This window comes from Anabrus simplex, chromosome 2 (assembly GCF_040414725.1).
Source record: "Anabrus simplex isolate iqAnaSimp1 chromosome 2, ASM4041472v1, whole genome shotgun sequence".
NCBI classification, from domain to species: Eukaryota; Metazoa; Arthropoda; class Insecta; order Orthoptera; family Tettigoniidae; genus Anabrus; species Anabrus simplex.
This window is the reverse complement of record NC_090266.1, coordinates 1,174,838,479-1,174,853,480: the sequence shown is the minus strand read 5'-3', so window position 1 is coordinate 1,174,853,480 and position 15,002 is coordinate 1,174,838,479. Positions and strand designations below refer to the sequence as shown.

General features: G+C 37.8%; 1 protein-coding gene across 2 annotated transcripts in view; it reads left to right on the top strand.

Moving 5' to 3' along the window:
- Nucleotides 1–14,765, top strand: part of LOC136864771 (lysosomal membrane ascorbate-dependent ferrireductase CYB561A3) — a 317,068-nt gene extending 302,303 nt beyond the window's left edge. For both annotated transcript variants that reach the window (XM_067142141.2, XM_067142142.2), the window contains exons 4-5: nucleotides 1,259–1,428; nucleotides 10,510–14,765. In XM_067142141.2, the coding sequence (XP_066998242.1) occupies nucleotides 1,259–1,428; nucleotides 10,510–10,660 (321 nt within the window). In that variant the 3' untranslated portion in view covers nucleotides 10,661–14,765. The remainder of the gene's footprint in view (nucleotides 1–1,258; nucleotides 1,429–10,509) is intronic.
- Nucleotides 14,766–15,002: the final 237 nt, after the last annotated feature.

Below are 15,002 nucleotides of genomic sequence, written 5' to 3'. Positions count from 1 at the left end.
AGAAAGGTTCCTCAAATGATAGCTAGTTGTAGTCATGGGGTAGGTGCTGGTGCACTTGAAATAAGGTACTATCCTAGCATTTGTCTGGAGGGAATGTGGAAAAACCCAGGCTAAAACTATACTCAGGATAGCCACTGTCAACACCTGGATTCATACCTCTGATCTCGGAACGTCGCAGCTCCTCGGTACTCTCGTGGAGTGCGAGTAAACGCTCAGCCACGGATTTGAATGGAACACAAAATATCGGGCTTGAATATGAAAACACAAAATGCTCTTACAATTTTTCAGTGACAGTATTAACTTCCGCACAAATTTGCCGTCTCCACCCAAGCTTGTCTTTTCCCACATTTCACCTCTGTATGTAATATAAGAATTGTTGCCAACCCTTTTTCTTTCCTGCTGTTTTTTTATCTTTACCAGTTTCTGACAATCTTTTTAAGTTTTCTGGAACCTCCACTAGTAGAACTGATTATGTTCACATAAATTATCATTACCTTCTAAATCAGAAAGCATCTTTACTTGGTTTGTAAACAGAAAATATGGCCTATCTAACTCCATTTTATTAAATTTGATGGTTAGCCTGCTTTTGCATGCATCCATTAAATTTCAAATGTGGCCATATAATTTGCAGACCATACGTGACAATGGGCGAGGTGAGACTTTCAGGTCACATAATTTTAAAGCTGTTTTGATAGACAATTTATTCAGATTCTCTGTTGTTTATGGCTCTAATTGCTGCATATTGATGTGCACAGTATTCAGTCTGCAAGCCTCTGTGAACTTACTAATCCTCTATTTGTAACTAGCTTGGTGGCTTCATTTAGTTCTTTAACTCTTTCTACTTTTTTTAATTTTAGAGGTATAAACTAATTTTTGCTGCTGCTTAAAATATTTAGTAATTCATAATGCTTGTTTGGACAACTTCATTTGTTTACCAAGATATCCCTTTTTCAGTCACATCTAATTATATTTAAGATTTTTCACAACAGTGAAGTAGCTAAAGTAATATACAATATCATAAGACTTGTTGTTGTTGTTGTTCTTGCTACACAGGAACAGACCAGTATTACATAATGCATTGCTCACTAGTTAATATGCAAGAACAATGCAGAACAAGGCAATCAAATTCTTCGGAATAGGAAATAGTGGATTCAAGCTTGTACTATGTGAAATTACTAATGATCCTTATTCATCAGATATAAACTCTCTAGAATTATGGGCATTTTGTGCTAAAACTCAATTTTCCTTTGCTTTACAGTTCATTGTGGGTTTCTTCAGCTTTCTGCTTCTTCTCTGCTGCGAGAGTGCCACAGCTGCATTCAGGGCAGCAATGATTCCCATCCATGCTTCATTTGGAATCACAATCTTCATGCTGGCTGTAGCTAGCTGTGTCACTGGACTTATACAGAAAGCTGTTGACAACTTGGGGTAAGATCCTTGAGTCATATGCCTTATCTTAGGATTAACTGTGTAGTTTACTCTCTATTTTACAAGGCTTTACATAGGGAAGAATATATAACTTTAGTACTATGATGAACATGCAGTAAATTTATAAAGGAACCAAAACTATTTTACAACATACAGGGTGATTTGTTAGGTTTTACAGCCTCTCAAAGAGCTCATTTCTCAACATCATACCTACTCGTAATATTAAGAGTTGTTTGTAACAGATATTTTTGTTTAGTTTGATGAGTAAGACTTAATACACTGCTGGAGTGGAAATGCATTAAAGAATATCTAGTAAACATTGCCCAGTCCAAAAACTCAAACTGTTCCTACGTAGAAGGTACTCTGATTGTACTTGGAAGGGAACCACTCGTCTGCAGTGTTCTGCAGTCATTAGACCAAGTGTTCTATTGCAGGTCATCTGACAAATGCACTTCGCTGTGTGTATCTATCACAAAATGTGTTGCGAATACCTGGAAGGTAAACAGCTAGAACCTTTTACTGATTCATCCGTTATTACGGGCAAATTCGGGCGCATTGATTTGCGTCGGTTATCATTTTTATCAATATTCATACACTCTACCAAATACAGTATATGACTCAACTCCAGCGTTTATATTGTATGGGATCGATCATCTTCTGTATAAATTCCTTGCTACGCGCGAGCGAGTCTATCTTGAGTGAGGCTGAGAGTCTCCTCACAACTCAGTCTCCAGCACATGTAAACAAACATCGGGATTAGCAAGGGTCGAACCAGTTCATTCCTATGAACTTCTTCACTCATTCACTCTCTTTTACTGTGAATTGTTCAAATTAAGTAGTTAGTTCATGAAGTAATCAAGACTGATGAAGCTGCTGAGTTTGTCATTCAGCAGCGACTTCGTTCAGTGTCTAACTCATTCAATAAAGCTTCATAATATTACCAACAAATGGCAGAGCTATATAATTATGGACCAAATGGCTTATCTGCTTTCAGCATCTAGATGATGGTTGATAGGGACAAGGAAAAGATAGAGAGAAACCTGCCTCATATAATGAAGGAAATGCCATTTAATCTAGGCTCTTCTTACTCGCGGGGCCGATTACCATCGATGTTAGGCCCCTTAAAACAACAAGCAGCAAGCTTCTTACTCGCATGATGCACTCAAGTGTATTTATCTCCCATGTGACACCTTTTCTTTAGCTGCACTCTGACAGAAAACACCAGGTTACTAATGTTATTCATCATATAACAATTTTTTCCTCTTAAAATTCAATCCAAAATAGAATGAATATGATTACCAGTGCCATAAATGTCTATTTACCTACCTTGATGAATTTTTCATTAATGTTCTTTTTGATTTTATTTCTATCAGGAATAATAATCCTTGAAATTCAAAAAGTAAATTATAATGTTGGGCTATTGGTACCATTTGAGGTAAAATCCTTCTTTTTTTGTATTCCGAAAGCAGTTTTTGTATCTCTTCAGTTATACAATGGCTTGCAACTCGCAGTCTTGCAAAAGTAGTGAAATTTGGGGTTTCTTCATCTATTTAGGTGATGGGAAATCTAAGTGTAACTTTTATTCAAAGCAAATTTCATACAAAGGAGGAAATACATTTAATCTCGCTCGCCATGTTCGCATGATACACCCAACAGTGTCTTTATCTGTTAGGCGTTTAGCACCACCTAGTACCTCACCTGTCGGTATTTCTCCAGAAGATAACCAGGATGATCCGTACCCAGCAACATAAACTGCTAGTACCGAACAGCAGTCGGTGCCACGGGATAACGGTCCCACTTCAACAGTAATCCATCCCCAGAATCAAGGAACACTAATATTTTGTCAAAGCCTCTCTCTAACGAAAGAAATCAGGAGATTTCGCACTCCTGGAGACTGTGGTGAAAGATTTACCCATTAGAATAGTTGAGAGCAAACTTTTTCAAACGTTCCTGGGTAAACTGAATGGGACTTATAGAATGCCTGCGCGGAAGACCATTTCCCATACACTTCTCCAAGAACAATACACCATGACAAAGGAAGTGGTGAAAACCAAAATTCAGTCTGCAAAAGCGGTTGTATTGACAATGGATGGGTGGACATCATTTAAAAATGAGAGCTACATGTCAGCGACAGCACACTATATTAAAGATCTGGCGCTGGAATCGTCCCTCCTAGAGTGCTTTAAGTATGATGACACACTTCAGAAAACCTCTCCGAAGAACTGAGACGTGTTACTTTGGAATGGGGCTTTGAAGAAAAAGTTGTGTGTAATCAATGACAATGCTCCTAATATATTGGCAGCAATTTAACTCCCAGCCTGGAAACACATCCTCTGTTTAGCACACACCCTAAATTTAATTGTTCAGAATGGGTTGCAATACATTCAACCCATTCTGAACAAAGTGAAAAAAATGTGGAATTTTTTAAAAAGAAGTTCGCAGGCTTGCAAGAAGCTCAATAAGATGCACGAACAGTTGAAACAGCCAGTCCTAATGTTAAAACAGGATACTATCACAAGATGGAATTCAACCTTTGGTATGCTACAAAGAATAGTTGATGTCAAAAATTCCCTGATGTCATTTATAACCATAAATTACCCTGATCTTCTAAATTTGACCAAAGACGACATTACAAGCATAACGCAAGCCTGTGAAGTGTTGAAAGTTTTCAAAGATTGTACTGAGGAAATTAGCAGTGAAAGGCTGGTCACTGCGTCAAAAGTTATACTCCTCAGTCGGTCATTGAAAAGATGGTGTTGCAGATTTGCCAATAACTCTGAAATTCGTGGTGATGTGAAACAGATGGCCAAGAAGCTATTCGAAGAGCTAAATCGGCAATTTTGCAATATCGAAGAAAATACAATTTTCGCAAAAGCAACGTTATTGGACCCCCAGTTCAAATTGTACATGGATATTCTGACAAAAACTCTGCTGCGATAGCAAAACAAAACCTGATCAGGTACTGTGAGAGATACGTGTCGGACATATCCACTGCCATTGTAGAAAACAGTTTCAATCACCGAATCTACTTCTTGTCTCTGGGTTGAATTCAGTGAGATGGTTTCCAGGCTGCAGAGTAATCTACACCCCAGAGCTGCTGCCATAGTGAAAGTAGATAAATATTTGCAGGAATCCCTACTACAGAGGCAAGGAAATCCACTTCAGTGGTGGTCTGAACGGCAGTCAGTGTACCCAGCACTCTTTGAACTTGCTAAAATGCGGCTGTGTATTGTTGCAACCTCCACGCCTTGAGGAAGTGTTCTTAAAGGTCCGACACCTTATAACAGACAGAAGTAATCGCCTGACTGGAAAAAGAGTGGAACAAATAATGTTTTCTAACTGAAATCTCTAAACATTTGCTTAAGAAGTGATAAATAGTCTGTTCATTTTTATTTTTTATTTAGTCTATTTCTCAAAGTGAGCTTGCATCCGGGAGATAATAGGTTCGAATCCCACTATCGGCAGCCCTGAAGATGGTTTTCCGTGGTTTCCCGTTTTCACACCAGGCAAATGCTGGGGCTGTACCTTAATTAAGGCCACGGCCGATTCCTTCCAACTCCTAGGCCTTTCCCATCCCATCGTCGCCATAAGACCTATCTGTGTCGGTGCGACGTAAAGCCCCTAGCAAAAAAAAAAATATTTCTCAAAGTGAAATTTTGTTTAATTATTTAAGTGTTGTGTATGTGATAAACATTCCTACAAGGAAGATACACTTTTGGGCTGTGGATTCAATGCATTCTATACTTTTAAGAAGTGATACGAAGTCCGTTCATTTTTACATTTTTATTTAATTAGTCTATTTCTCAAGTGCAGTTTTGTTAAGTGTTGTGTATGAGATAAACACTCCTGCAGGGAAGATACTCATTCGACTGTGCATTCAATTCTTTTGCTTCCAGATTAACAAGGCAAGCATTTTATTTGCATGTCTGCTGTGCTCACCCTGTCGGACTGTCTGTGTCTTCGTATATATCTTTAATGGTGTAATAACAGGTAGGATGGATGGTACTTGGAGTGCAGGAGGAAATGAATGACGCTGATAGTCGGGGGAGGGGGAGAGACAGTGAGCGAGCGACAGACGAATCGAATGAGTTGTGAATGATATGAAGTTTGAGAACTGTGAAGTGTTTGAACTACCAGTTCATTGAAATTGATTGATTAGTTCACACTTCATAGGAATGAAGCATTCATTTTGAACGACTCATTTAGGAGCTACCCATCACTAATCAGGATATGTTTCTGCAATAAGTGCAATGCCAGCAGTTAACTCCTTAGAAATAAAGGCTGAAGTAAAAGTTTGCTTAATTTTAATACTATGTACTGAAATAAAATAAGAATGCGATACTTCTCCTTCTCAAAATACAGCCATGTGCCTAACTGAATTTGAGGTTAGATTGTGTACTTTTGCATCTTGTTAAATCTCAAATTTTGTTCTTCTGTAAATTTATAGTGAAAATGTTATTGTACAGGGACCTTGAAGTATGTTCTCATAACATGTGTGCAGTAAACCTAGGTTAGGTGATGCTGTTTGAAGTAAGAAAATGGAAATATTTGCCACAAGCCTCTGGAGTGATTCTATTACAGTTAAAAAGAATGAAACTATATATGCAGGTTCAGACTATAGGAATTAGAAAATACATGCTAATGAGTAAGCCGCTGCTTGGAAAACATCCGTGAAAATGTTTAAACAAAAAGATTGCTGTTTCATACCATTTTTTTTTGCTATTTGTTTTACGTCACACCGACACAGATAGGTCTTATGGTGACGATGGGACAGGAAAGGCCTAGGAATAGGAAGGAAGCGGCAGTGGCCTTAATTAAGGTACAGCCCCAGCATTTGCCTGGTGTGAAAATGGGAAACCACGGATAACCATTTTCAGGGCTGCCGACAGTAGGATTCGAACCCACTATCTCCCGAATATTGGATACTGGCCACACTTAAGCGATTTCAGCTATCGCGGTCATACCAATTTTAATGTGTTTTTTTATGAGAGTTTGGTAACTTTCCCAAATTATATGGAAAGTAATGTATAACATAAGAACAACCTCAAACCAAAGCGGTTTTACATTCACCGACAAAAATCTGTCAAATTGAAGCACAAACCGTAACTACAGTACAGTGTGTAGAGTGGATATCTCCTTGTTTTATTCCTGTCACTGTGTAAATAATGTGTGATAGTACAATTTGTTAATACAGGCAAAGATCTCTGGGAAAGGTGTGCTTTCTACTAAAACCTCTATTTAAGGTAAACTGCCATTTAAGGTTAAAAGAATCAGGGTCCTTGTGAAAACATTAAATAGGGGTTCTACTGTATTCTTGTCTTCGAGGCAAACCATTAGGGAAATGAGTTGAGGGTTTGTTCTATTTTATTTTCCCAAGCTCAGTGGCACTGATATTAAAACACTGCCTTTCTGACCATAAGGTGGCAGGTTTGATCCTGGCTCGCTTTAGCTATCCTGGTCTTTCTACACCATACCACACAAAATCTTGCTGCTGGCTCTTGTTTCTCTGGCTTAATTCCTATTGTTTCTGCTCCAAACAAAAATACTGGATTGATAAAATTGGTCTTAGGAATTGTCTTTGCACTTCATTAGCACTTTTCATCCCAGACAAGATCTTTTGCGTGGCTGTACTTGCTTTTTGCATCTTCCTGTTAATTTCTTCATCCTGTGTGGATTTCATTGTGCAGATACACAAACGGTTCTTTTCCCGGAGCACTTCTTTCTCTGTTATGTAATTCCACCTATTGAGTTTTTGTTGGACTTGTTCCTCCTACAAATTGGCAAACTTAACCAGTTTGTTTCTGCAGTGATGCCACTTTCTAATCAATCTTTATGATTTAATACGTCAGGAGGAGGAAGTATGTCTTCCCTGTCTTTCCCCACTTAAGGCTGACAACCAATCTAACTTGTCAGCTTCTAACGGCACAGAATTAACCCTTTGCTCTCATATGTTGTATATGTTCAGGATCCAATCTCATATTGTGCTAGTGTGTTGGAACTCTCCCGATACATGTTTATTCGAAGAATAGCCCAATATGAACAACATTAATACCCATGTTTCTGCTCCATACTTAAGTACTGGCTTGAAGTGTGTCATGTAAATATCTTTAAATTTCATAGGCCTTTTCTCTGGCTCCATGGCTGGGCAGTCAGCATCTTGACCCTCAGTCCTTGTGGCCCTGCGTTTGATTCAGGTTGAGTGACTTTAATTGTAAACAGTTAATACCCTTGGCTCTGGAACTGGAAGTTTTTTGTCTCAAATTCCTTCAGTTCACACACCACACCGCTCACAACTCTATCCTGCTCCATGCTAAAGCATAAGTTTCCCATACATGGCAGATGCCGCTTGCCCTCGTGGAAGGACCTGCCTGACGGCAAGGGCTGTATCAAGCTACGCGCGCACACACGCTTTTATCCCACTAACTGCCTTGAATGTTTTTTGGAAATGCTGAGGTGCTGGAATGTTGTCCCACAGGATTTCTTACATGCCATTAAATTTACCAGAATGAGGCTGATGTATTTGAGCACCTTCAAATACCACCAGACTGAGCCAGGATTAAACCTGCCAAGTTGGGGTCAGAAGACCAGTGCCTCAACCATCTGAGCCATTCAGTCTGGTAAAATATTATAATTATAAAAATAATCATTATTATTGGTACTTTTTATCCCAGAGTGGATCTTTTGCATGCCTGTATACTTTTTTTGGCCATTGTATCTTCATATTGATTCCTTGATCCTCTGATTTCATTACCCGGTTACACATTTTCTTCTTGTGTAAGCACTTAATCAACTCTTGGGCAAATCATGTTCTGTTACAGTTCCTTGTCTTTGGAAAAGTTTTCTTCCTGTCAAAAGTAGGTACTGAATAGAAAGCCACACGCATACAAGATTACAAGGGACTGTTCTGAGTGTAATATGACAGAACAGAGTTGAAGAGAGATGCTTTTAGTTTCCAAAGCCTTTTCGTAAAAAGGGATTTGCTTTGAGACCTATTGTATAGAGGGTTAAAATAAATACAAGAAGCATAGACTACTTACGAATTCTACATTTGTCATTTCTGATCATGTGATCAGTTTGAAATTAGTATAAAAGCTTCTTACCATGAAGAAGAATAAATAGCAGTACATCCCTACTTTGTCACTAGAATAGGTATGAGTAGAGCTATGTAACTAGCCAAACTTAGACTTTTTAAATATATTTTTGACATTGCACTGCCTTGGATAGATCTGTGATGATTGAATAGGACTGGGAAGGAAGAAATTGTGACCTTAGTTAAGGTACAGCTCCAGCATTTGTCTGGCATGAAAATGAGAAACCACAGAAAACAATCTTCAGGGCTGCCATCGGTAAGGTTAAAACTTGTAATCTCCTGAATGTAAGCTTTGCAAGGTTGCTAAGAATTAACACTTCCCAGGTCTTCCATGATCTCTTTTAGTCCTTCTTGGCACATGCTGGTAGTCTCTACCTGCTCATCTGTATGGGTTCTCTTCCAACAGTGTCATGAGTTTTTCAAATCTGTGCATACAAGAATGATTTCCTTTTCACATTCTCAGTATTTTCAGTCATTGTGCTGCAGAGATCTGGTCTATAGTAGAACTATCCCTACAGAAAAGGGTGCTGGTCTTCATGTAGTCTGGATTTGATTCAACATTCTGTTCAGTTTGCCAAATTTCATTCATAGAATTTTAAATATCTTATTCATCAAAAAAATATTGTTTGTAATGCATTCATAGTACAGGTCCTTGGCTGAATGGTCAGCATAGTGGCTTTCAGGTCAGAGGCCCTGGGTTCAATTCGTGGCTTTGTTGGAGATTTTAACCTGAAATCGTTAATTCACTTGGCTCGGGGACTGGCTGGTTCTGCTGTCCTCCCAGCAACCCTGCAACGTGCACACCACTCTAGACACTATCATCCACCACAATAACATTCCATTTCCTATGCACGGCAGATGTCGCCCATCTTCGTCAGGAGGTCTGCCGTACAACATTCATATATGTCCCTGCTTCATACTTAACCCGGCATTACTCGCTAGGTCTTTACGTGCGCCATTACTCGCTGGTGAGCGCAGCGCTCACCTTTAAGTTTAAAGGCTATAATATGTCCATATAAATATGGAGGTATTCTTAATATGTCCATTCGAGCTAGTTATTTATTTAGGTACACAGCCGAGTGGAGTGGCTATGGAGGAAAGCTCAACATTCGGGAGACGCGCGAGTTCGATCCCCACCGTTAGCTGTCCTGAGAATGGTTTTCTGTTTACGCTTCCAGGCATATACCGGGGCAGTTTCTATTCACAGACTACAGCCGATTCCTTACACCTATTTAGCCACCTTCGTTCACCATAATTTATTTCATCTTTATTAGCTCTTCAACTGAGGTTGGCGTCAGGAAGGGCATCCGGTCGTAAAACAAGCTATGTACATTGATATCAAAGTTTGCTATAAACGAAAGTCCTCTCCTTCCCCAGAACTTGCAGGCATTCTGAAACAGAGTTATGATCACTTCCGTAAACCTCATCTATTTCATACCATGTCTCGATGTTCAAGACCTTCCCTCCTTCGTTTCACATAACCACGAAAGTATCTGATCACTGGATGCCACAATAACTTGTAAATATTGTCTAACAACACCTACAGTATAAACATTTCGCATTAAATACAAGCATAAAACAAAACCTGACTTATTACAATGAGCGAAATATAAGTAGCACAGTTCCTCGCTACCGAGCGCACCGCTCACCAAACATACACTGCCGTGCCTAATAATGAATTGCGGGCGTATATTTTCAAAGATAATGAAAATGACTGACACATCCCCTTCATAATAATCTGTTACAAAGGTACAGGGACTTACAAAGGTGGAGGTTTTGTAACATTCCAACAAGAAGCAATATACTACGCTCACCATGCGAGTAACCGCGGGTTAAATATTGAATTGAAGTATGTCTTGTAAATTGTGACTAGCAATAGCCACACTGAAATTGTTATTAATATAGTACCAATTGTTTGTGTGTACTGGTATTTTATGGTTTACTGTTATTAATCACAAATAATTTTAATACTGTTTGATCTTGTTTTTCAGCTCTGTGAAATACTCAGGTTTGCCTGAAGAAGCCATAATTTTGAACTCGCTGGCCATGATATTGGTTGCGTTGGGCATCCTTCTGTCTTACGCAGTGCGACGAGAATGGTTTCACGTTGAAGTGAAGACGATCGTTACTGAAAGACTGTAAAGTACCTAGTAACGAACTTCATACTGGTACATACTGCTACATGTCATATACTATACAATTTTTTGATAATCTACTTGCCAGTTGTATCTGTCAGGCTTGTTTAGATTTGGTTTCATAGACAAGTTTTAAGCTTTCTATCCATTACAGAGCCAGTGAAGACAAGAAAACAAAGTGATACATTTAACCCCACTGTCTGGGACCAACAGTGCTAGAACTGAACATTGCTGCACTCTGGTATATGTACAGTACTCTGCAGTGGACTTAGTCTTTTTTCTGTACGATTGTGTATATGTATGTGTGGTTTAGTATAAAAACTTGACTGATACTGATGTTTACATGCTAGTAGAACTGTCGATACTTATCAGGCATAGCTTCACGATGTTTCTGAAGTCCTCGTACCTGAAAAATTCTCAAATTAAATCTACATCGTGAAATTCTTGAACTTTCATAGAAATTGGTGACTTTTTAACCAGCTGCTCGGGTCCTACTGGCATGGACATTTCAGAACAAGTTGAGTGTACAGAACTTTTCTACGTAAGAAACAAAGGCATGGTACCAAGGTAATTTCTTAAGTGAATAAGATGATGGCAGGGACATTACAAGACTTCAGTGTACATTCTTTGACTAAGGACTGAAAGTTTAAAATTCCAGTGTTTTGCTTCACCTGTGTCTACGAATGAGACAAATATTTTATATTTGAATATGATCCAAGTTTTTATTTTGTACTTGGTTCTCTAAGAAGAAAGAAGAGTTGAGAAGAATTTTTGAAAAATATTGTTATAGAAAGACAATATAGATTTAGTTAAAATTTTCTGTGTGGATATAGAGGACCATGGTGGAGAGAACTTGAGGGAGAAATTCAACTAATAGCACTGTGCATTAACATGCTGTCATCACAAAATGTGTTTTGCTGTATTGTCCTTCCTATAGCTCCCCCCTTCTAGCTGCAGTGTTTGTTATGTATGTATTATGTCATTCTTGCCTACCTATGCATCTATTTTTCCAGTCAGATTATCATCCCTAAGGCCAAGGCTTGATTGGAAGCAAACACCTTATCAAAAATGTAGTTGAGAATATATAACTGGTGAATTCTATCTTCATAAATTAATACACTAAATCAACATTAGAGATGGCACAAACAAATTATGTGCTTCAGTTCAGTACTATTTAACCTAGGTACATATAATGTAATGGAAAGAGTGATGCGCACTAAAGACTAGCAGGAATGCGGAATACATGACAGTCGTTATGAAAGAGTGGGGAGGCCTGCTAGAGTCTTAAGATTATCTGGGAGTGTTAGTTACTCAGAATAGGAGTTCATTAATAAAGAGAAATTGGAATGTGTAATGCTGAGAAGTAAGGGAAGAGCTACGATCCTTCATCATATCGGGTGTAGATCCCTTAGTTCATCTGGAAGACCTTCCTCCTCAATCTGAGACTTAGCAGAAATCCTCTTGTAGGTCTCCAGCTGAAACTTATCTTGCTACTCAAAACTTCAGCACAATTATTGTTCTGAAACTGTCAGAGAGGGACATGTTGATGTTGGATCCCTCTCAGAATCTCTTCCTCTTGCCACCAGCAATCACTGCAGTCTGTAATCGGTACAATGCAGTCTGTAATCAGTAGTTTGAAGATTCTATTGAGGATTGATCTGGCAGGCTCAGTGTAGGGCCAGGTCCATGTGTTGGAAATCTATTTATTTCATAGCAGTTGTTTAAATTTCAGATATTGTGATGTAACTGCTGGCGGCAAGAGAAAGATTCTTCACCTGGTTACATTGTCAGCAATACACTATTTTTTTTCTTTTTCTTTTTTTTCTACCAGCTCTCAGTCTAAGAACTTATGATTTAATCTATTGTTTGAATGTATAGAATTTACTGTTGCTGTAGTCAAATGATAAAAAAAGAAAGGGTTATATACAGACTTCTAAATTTAGCCTGTTAGTATAATATTTGAAAGTTTACAATTCCAGTTTTTTGCTGTACCTGTGTCTACAAATGAGAGGGAAAATACTGGAACTTAAGTCTCCTTTAAGTATCTGTGTAGACACTTACATTGCTTTTTAAAAACATTGTATGTGTCTTAGTGACATAATTTACAATCTGCATGAACATGAGAGGACCAAATTATTTTTCAATATTACCTCCAGAAATATTAGGGAAAGTATTTTCAAAATTTTGTTTCTGCATTTGATGATTGGTAATATTTAAATCGGTGTAATATAGGTAGAGTTCTTTCAGGAGTTTAACACACAAAAATACTTTTATTTTCTGAATTACATTTTGATCAAATACATAGCCTGAAATAGCAAGTATAAAGTTGTAAGAATTGAAAGAAAAGATTCTCTTGGCCTCTCAGTTACAGCATTGCTTCCTGCAAATCCTATTAAGAAAAGTTAGTGCCACATCAATTCATATAGTATATTTAAAGAAAGAATTTGTATATTTGTGACATAACGTACAATCTTAATGAACATGAGGACCAAATTATTTTTCAATATTTTCACCAGAAAGCAGAATTTGTTAAGGAGGTGACAATCTCAGTTGTGTAGTAAAGTTCTGCAGCAATCTAGTAATGGTGTCATAGGAGAAAAGATTCTTGCTGCACCACCTCACCCCCTCTTGTTCCTTTTGACCATGGTAAACCTTTTAAAAGTTCTTTCAAATAATGTTGGAAATCTGTTTCATAGCTCGGATCTTGTTGCAGTGTTTCAGTTGTTTAAACTTGAGATTTTATTATGTAGCCCAGGACACTGGCTACATCAATGGTGCAGTTCAAAAAGATGCCCTGGTTTCTGGGACCATCATCACACTCAAATTTCAAAATCTGACTACATTATGGGATCAAATTTTGATTTGTAATTTTGCATGCTAACTCTGAAATTTCCATTTCTGTATGTATTAAATGATATATTGAAAGGGATATTCCTTATGTGATAGTATAAAAGTGTGAAATTCAATATTAAAAGTACTGATCAACACAAATGTGTTCTACCTTCTGGAAAGTAGGCACTGGATACGAGGAAAATATGGTCAAAATTTTGTTTCTGCCTTTGATCTATAATATTTAAATCTGTAAGATGGTAGAGTTGTTTCGGGAGTTTCATATGTAAAAAAATAATTTTATTTTCTGAATAATATCAGTGGTGCGCAAGCAATAACTCATATCCCACAATGCTCTTCGCATCCATTACTTCCTTTAAGACTGGTCATGCGTCCCAGCCACACATGGATATACTATAGGAATGTATATTTACATGAAGTATTTACGCACTCCTACAGTATAATGCATTTAAGGTTAATTTTTGTTTACACATTAGCACAGGAAAATGAACACAACCAACATTGTTCCGATTGACTGCATATCCATGTGTGGCTGGGACGCGTGACCAGTCTGTAGGAGGATAACAGATCGGAAGAGCATTGTGGGATAAGAGGTATTGCTCGTGTGGAAAAAGGAAACTTAAAAAGACTTTCAGGAGGCCTCTTATAAATGTTGAAAGTAATCTTTCCTGTATCTTAAACTCTGTTCCAGGTAGAAACATCAGGAAATACTGAGGCAGTCGGTATTCAGTTAGATTTAGATGGGAAGTTTGTTATAAAACTTCCTCGTTCTTTTTTCTGCGTCATTTTCTTTTTTAAATGTCAAGTTGTTACCTTAAGAGATTATGTACCAGTAATAATCATAAATCACATTGAACTGAATGTATATAATTGTATAGAGTGGAGAAATCCAGCTATTTAAAATTTTTGAGTGGTTCATGAATCATATAAACAAAACAAAACTTTCTTTAAATAATGAAAATTTTATAACTTGTATCATAATTTGTGGAATGCTGTGTAGTTGTGTGCCTTAAATGTTCTCAGTGTTTTGCTGTCTGGCTTATTGTTTTCAATACAACAAGTTCATTGTGCTGCATCAGAATATGGGATGTATTTAGACGTTCTAGTATCATACACTTATCCAACAACTTGAATGCTGTGCTGGCAAGTTCTTTGCATTACGTTGGGTAACTCTATGGTATTATATTTTAATAGTATATATTACGTGTAAGTTTCTGTTAAACTGTATAATTTTACAAATATTAATAAAGAATATGACTATATGATGGTATTATTTCTGTGGTACTTGCAGTAGAATTTTGATAACTTTCACTTCTTGCTAAAGACAATTGATTTGAAAGGCATGTCTGTCTGATAAGTCTTGAGCTGTGAGGCTGGCTGGATCCTCGAATAGCACCACCGAAGGTTACGTGGTTTCAGAGAAACCGCTAAAACCTACGACTGTGCCATAATGAGATGTACAAGGCATGATGAGGAGTTAGTCATTGCTTTCGTCATTG